The sequence below is a fragment of the Emiliania huxleyi genome, assembly GCF_000372725.1.
Source record: "Emiliania huxleyi CCMP1516 unplaced genomic scaffold EMIHUscaffold_315, whole genome shotgun sequence".
In the NCBI taxonomy this organism is placed as follows: Eukaryota; Haptophyta; order Isochrysidales; family Noelaerhabdaceae; genus Emiliania; species Emiliania huxleyi.
Genome location: NW_005199641.1, coordinates 79,115 through 84,749, shown reverse-complemented (window position 1 = coordinate 84,749; position 5,635 = coordinate 79,115). Strand labels below are relative to the sequence as shown.

General features: G+C 66.1%; 4 protein-coding genes across 4 annotated transcripts in view; 1 reads left to right on the top strand and 3 right to left on the bottom strand.

Moving 5' to 3' along the window:
- The window catches only part of EMIHUDRAFT_444371 (hypothetical protein), a 1,189-nt gene extending 627 nt beyond the window's left edge, over positions 1–562 (bottom strand). The window contains exon 1 of the mRNA XM_005774290.1: positions 1–562. Coding sequence (XP_005774347.1) covers positions 1–538 — 538 coding nt within the window. The 5' untranslated portion in view covers positions 539–562.
- Positions 563–1,320: 758 nt separating this feature from the next.
- Positions 1,321–2,503, bottom strand: EMIHUDRAFT_240758 (hypothetical protein; the record flags this gene model as incomplete). The annotated part of the gene is made up of 4 exons (XM_005774289.1): positions 1,321–1,353; positions 1,532–1,712; positions 2,069–2,440; positions 2,487–2,503. The coding sequence occupies 4 exons, from the start codon at positions 2,501–2,503 to the stop codon at positions 1,321–1,323; spliced, it is 603 nt and encodes a 200-aa protein (XP_005774346.1).
- A 352-nt stretch (positions 2,504–2,855) lies between these two features.
- Positions 2,856–4,110, top strand: EMIHUDRAFT_116959 (hypothetical protein; the record flags this gene model as incomplete). The annotated part of the gene is made up of 3 exons (XM_005774288.1): positions 2,856–3,325; positions 3,413–3,479; positions 3,649–4,110. The coding sequence occupies 3 exons, from the start codon at positions 2,856–2,858 to the stop codon at positions 4,108–4,110; spliced, it is 999 nt and encodes a 332-aa protein (XP_005774345.1).
- Positions 4,111–4,566: 456 nt separating this feature from the next.
- Positions 4,567–5,410, bottom strand: EMIHUDRAFT_240756 (hypothetical protein; the record flags this gene model as incomplete). Its single annotated transcript, XM_005774287.1, has 3 exons — positions 4,567–4,581; positions 4,742–5,011; positions 5,165–5,410. The coding sequence occupies 3 exons, from the start codon at positions 5,408–5,410 to the stop codon at positions 4,567–4,569; spliced, it is 531 nt and encodes a 176-aa protein (XP_005774344.1).
- Between the last annotated feature and the right edge of the window lie 225 nt (positions 5,411–5,635).

Genomic DNA, 5,635 nt, shown 5'->3' with positions numbered 1-5,635 from the left:
TTGGCGGTGGCGCCTGCACGGGCTTCGGAAGGAGCCCCGCCTCCATGATGCCCACCGGCCCGGAGCTGCCTCCTGGGGCCGACCCCCATGGTAAGAAGCGGGCCAAGCCGCCGCCGCTGCCGCCGCTCGTCGTGCGCATTCCGCCGCCCTCGTCGTTGAGCACCATGTGCTGGCCGCCTCGTGAGAGCCTCGCAGGCGCGCCTCGCAGCCGCACGGCGAGCGCCAGCAGCAGCGCAATCGCGAGGCAGGCGCCGAGAAAGTACTTGTGCTCCTCGGCCAGCTGTGCCGCGCCCTGCACGGTGTCGTGCGTCAGCGGCAGCATGGTGCTCGACGAGCCGGGCGTCAGCGGCAGCAATGATGGCCCACCCTCCATCGGCTGGGCCAGTCGCAAGGCGACCGGGGCTGCATGAGGCGAGGCTCCATTGCACTCCCTGCCGAACAAGACCCCCTGCCAGAAGGACGGCCAGGCGAGAGGCTTGAGCAGCTTGTCGGTGAAGTCCCGCCACAGCGGGACGCAATCTGGCAGCGCGTCCGCCATTGACCTGCCAGAGACGCCTTCCGGGACGTCCGCTATAGCCGATCATCGACGATAGAAGAAAAGTCGGGCGTGAGGTGTGACGTGTGAGGCGTGCAGTGTGGTGTTCATTAGCTCCGAGTAGAGGGGGCGTCCTGCAGTGAAGGGGAAACCCGGTACGCGGGGCCAACCCTCGGAGACCCGTGTTTACTTTAAGGCCCTTGCCCTGCGAACGCGCACCCCCGGGGCTAGGGCTCTCTAGCCCGTAACCCGATGCCAATCATCCGGCCCGCTGGGTGCGCTTCTGAGCTCCCCGGCCCTGGATGTGCGGTTAATGACTGCACTCCAAGTGCTCCAAGTGCATTTGCGGTGATTCGCTCTCTCTACAAAAGAAGAAAGCAGTGCTGCTGGGTGACACGGGTCGCGCCGCTGTGCAGCGAGAGCCAGGCTCGCCCGGCGAAAGTGACCAGAGAGTGCAACAAATACCAGAAAAAATCAGGGAGCCTCAGAGAGTGCCACTTCCACCACCCAGGCCGCGGGAGCCGATCGGCTGCGCCGAGGACAGCTCTCTCAGTGTGCTCCGCGGCTCACCAGTGTGCGCCGCGGCGCCGTCCAGCCACTTTGGCGGCCAGCCACCGGTCGAGTTCTTCGACTCTGGAGGACAGAAAGGTACCGTCTGAAAGGTAATTTTATGCTCTATTGACTGGCGAAAATCTCCCCCGCGATTTTCACAGCGGGCGTGATTCACAGACAGCCTTGTTATTCAAAGAAGAAAATATATACGTCCTATGGCGCTGTGCGCTGGTCTATGAGAGGTTGAGGTGCGAGCCCTGGAGGCCCTGGGGATGGGGGGAGACTACCCGCGGGCCTAGAAGGCCCGCGCGCAGGGGGGTGGGACATTGAGATTGAACATTCTGTTCAGCGTGTGGACCACTTGTCCGATGTCCAGCGTCGGCGCGTAGCTCGGGCGTACAAGTACTCACCGGTCTCAGCGGCATTGCCAGGCCCACCTAGCACCTTATACCGCAGCGCAGCGCGAGCCTGCATGTGCTCACGCAACCCCACCTTGGAAGGCAACTCGCCGCGAGGCCAGCCCTCCTCCAGAAGGACCTGCTTGCGGCGCGCTGCCGACGAGGGGTTGAGGAGGTCGTAGTCGCCAAGGTCTTCTGCCTCCCAGCGCAGGGCGGAAGGCCCGGGCCTCCAAAAACGTCTAGCGCCTGGTGGTCGTCGTGCGAGTACCGATAGTGGGGCGGGAAGTGCGCGTCGAACCGCGCAGCAGCCTGTGGAACTCGATTGTTTTATTCCTTCTTTGCTGCTCTCCTGGATCTTTTGGAGGTCGGTGCGGCGGAGGTGGAGGTGGCGGAGGCTCGGCGAGCACGGCTGGGAGCGGTGGAGGGTTCAGGATCCGGGGGCAAGCGCGGATCTTAGAAGAGGGGGGGCTTTGGTTGGTCACGATCGGGACGGATGACACGTCTGATGCAGACATGCGGTCACCCTCGATTCCTGTTTGTTGAATGTTGAAGCCCTCTTCGATGCAGTCGCAGGAGTGATAACCCATCGAGGGTGGGAGCCGCCTGCAGCATACTGAATCCTCCACCAGTGGCGCAAGCCCGCTCGTCCCGACGCTCGAGCGACTCGTCCACCTTCTCAGCCACACCCTGCACAGCAGCATCCTCCTCCTCCTCACTGTAGTTGTCCCACCCGTCGTCGGAGTCGTCGCCACGGCGCTCGAAGCGGCAGCAGAGCTTCTCTTCCTCTGCTTCCTCTGCTAGCAGCTGCGCCAGCACTGCCTCCCACTCAGGGTCGGCAGCAGAGCCAGCATCGCTTTGAGCAGAGCAGCGCATTGCCACGTCCTCGTCGCAGAGCTCCACCGGCACCGCGGCGAGAGACGTGGTGACGGTGGCGACCGACGTGCCAGTGGCGCGGCTGGCATCGCCAGCAGCGAGGCCGCCAATGGGGCGCAGCAGCGTACCGTTCGGCCATCGACATCGGACCTGTTCACAGACCTTGTTATTGACAAGAAAATACGTCCTATGGCGCTTTGCGCTATGAGAGGTTGAGGTGCGAGCCCTGGAGGCCCTGGGGATGGGGGGAGACTACCCGCGGGCCTAGAAGGCCCCGCGCGCAGGGGGGTGGGACTTCACAGCCTTGTTATTGAGAAGAAAGTACCTCCTATGGCGCTGTTCACAGCTTCACGTAAACGCACAACCCCGGGCCCGAAATTGCACAGAGTCACGCAACACGGGGTCCCAGGGAAGGCGAGCAAAAACCTTATCGCGCGCGCTAGACGCTTCACACCGAAGCACGAGTGTAGCAAGAGGGCTAGGCCGCTCGGAACGAAATGGACGCAGCCCCAGGCCTGCTGCTGGCGGAGGCTCGCCGCGCCGCCGCGGCGGCGGAAAACGAGGGAGTGCTCACGAAGCGCATCTGCGACCAGCGCACGCTGCAGCACTGGAAGCTGTCGGCTTCGCACGCCGCCCTTATGCAGTTTGCGAACGACCTAGCCGAGGCCGTTGTCGGCCGCGCGGTGTCGGACACATGCGAGGAGCGGCCGGTGATCGGCGCGCTCCTGGCCGAGTTCGACGCGATGGCAGCGTGGATCGACGAGATCCCGCCAATCCAGCAGGCGATGCGCTATGGGAACAAAGCCTTCAAGGCGTGGCACGCGCGGATGGCGGAGCGCGCGCCGGCCCTGATGGCGGAGCTGCTGGAGCAGCGCGCGGCGCCGGAGAGCGGCGCGCCAGCAGCGCCGGCCGACGCGGCCGCGGAGCTCGCCGCCTACTTCGCCGAGGCGTTTGGGTCGCCGACCAGGTCGCCGCCCTCGCACGCGGCCCACACAGGACTGCGGCACCCCTCCTGCGGCACACGCCTCCCTACACGCGCGCCTCTGCGGAGCAGGATCGACTACGGGACGGGGCACGAGCTGCAGCTCCTCGCCTGGCTCCGCGGCCTCGAGCTGATGCAGGTGCCGCACCCTCGCCGTACACGCCGCGCCCTCCCCGCCCTCGCCACCGCCCTCGCTCAGCCTCCCCGCCCTCGCCACCGCCGCCGCTCGCCGCCGCCGCCGCCGCCGCCGCCGCTTCCGCTTCCGCCGCCGCTTCCGCCGCCCACCTCTGCAGCCGCGCCGCCGGCAGGTGCTCGATCCGGCAGACAGGCCCGCCGTGGTGCTGCGTGTCTTTGAGCGGTACCTGGCGCTGATGCGGCGGCTCCAGACCACGTACTGCCTCGAGCCGGCCGGCTCGCACGGCGTGTGGGGGCTCGACGACTACCAGCACCTCGTGTTTGTCTTTGGCGCGGCGCAGCTGGTCGGGCACGCGCGGATCCAGCCGTCGTCTATCCACGACGAGGAGCTGCTCGCCGAGGCGGGGGCGGACTACCTCTACCTCGCCGCCGTCGCCTTCATCCGCAAGGTCAAGAAGGGGCCCTTTGGGGAGCACTCGCCCTACCTGAACGACATCTCCGCCATCGACTCGTGGGACAAGGTGGTCAAGGGGCTGCTGCGCATGTACGAGGGCGAGGTGCTCGGCAAGCTGCCGGTCGTGCAGCACCTCCGCTTCGGCGCGCTCCTGCCATGGGCGACCCCGTACAACGACTGAGACGCCGGCGTCGGAGCTCGTCATATCTCACGCTCGGGAGACCCTCCGTGCCCCGCCTCGCCATCCTCCGCGGGCGCGGCCTCAGGTCACCTGTGGTTGCTAACGCTCCCGGAGTTGCTTTTCGTTTTCTAATTGTACCAGAGTTTAAAGGAAAGGTTGGGGAAAACATGAAGATCATTCAAAAGGTTGGGGAAAACATGAAGATCATTCAAAAGGTTGGGAACATGAAGATCTTTGAATTTTTGAATGATTCAAAAATGCCGCCCACCCCCCAGATACCAGTGTCCCTCTCTCGCCACGGCCGTTGCCTGGAGCAAAGACACACGCAACGCCAGGCCCACATCGCAATTCGCACGCGCACGGACACATCGCGACAACTAATCGGCGTGTCCGGCGCTACAGCCTACCAGAGCGGCCCCCGCGCGCGCGCGGGCGCGCAGGGCAGTCCTCTCCACACTATGGGCTCCTACCCTGCATACGGTAGGGCCATGAGCGGCCCCGCCGCTGCCAGGCCCGCGGCCGCCGCCTTCTTGGCCTTCTGCTGCTGGCGCGAGCGGAAATTGGTGATCTCGCGCCGCGTCGTGTGGTAATCATTGCTGCACAGCATCCGCCAGAACGGGGTCGCCGGGACCGCCTTGTGGTTCTCGAGCATACCCGCCAGCATTGGGTCGCCCTTGATGCGGCTCGACTTGAGCGTGTTCTTGGCGTACTTCGGGCAGCACTGCTCGTCCTGCGGATTCCAGTCGCCTCGCTCCCGCCGCTCCCGCTGCCGCTCTGCATTCTTCCTCTGCTTCTCGGCCTCCGCTGCCGAGGTCCCCGAGCCGGGGACAGCCGCGGGGAGTTCGCCGGTGTCCTCGACCCAGCAGGCCAAGTTTGGGTTCCACACCTTTGGCCGCCCGCTCTCGTCGTTCGGCGCGCGGCCCCTCGGTCGCCGAACGGGCGGGCCGGCGGAAACCGCCGCCGCAGCGACCGCCGCGGCGACCGCTGCGACGGGGCCCGCGGCCGCCTGCACCACGGGCGCGGCCTCGGTAGCCGGCGCTACGGCCATCTGCACCACGGGTGCGGCCTCGATAACCGGCGCTGCTGTGGGGGGCGGGCCTCCCATTTGAACGTGCATTAGGGGCTGCACGGCCGCTTCCGGCTCCTCGGGTGGCGGCGACTTGCGCTTCATCGGAAGCGTGGGGATTCCGGCGTCGACGGGCGCGGAGGCGGTGGCAGCACCCGCGGAGGGATTCGCGAACCAGAGCACGTCGCCAGCCGCCTGGCCCTGGACAGCCGCCTCGCCCGCTTCCTCGCCCATGAGAGCGCCAGCGGAACGCTCCCAAAAAGTCCTTGCGTCCGGCGGCAGTTTACTTTTTCCAATCCTCGCAAATCTGAAACAAAATCCTTCCGCGAGGAGACCGCAGCAGGGGCGTCTCAACATCTCCTTCATGACCGGTCTCAATGTCCCACCCCCCTGCGCGCGGGCCTAGGCCCGCGGGTAGTCTCCCCCCATCCCCAGGGCCTCCAGGGCTCGCACCTACCT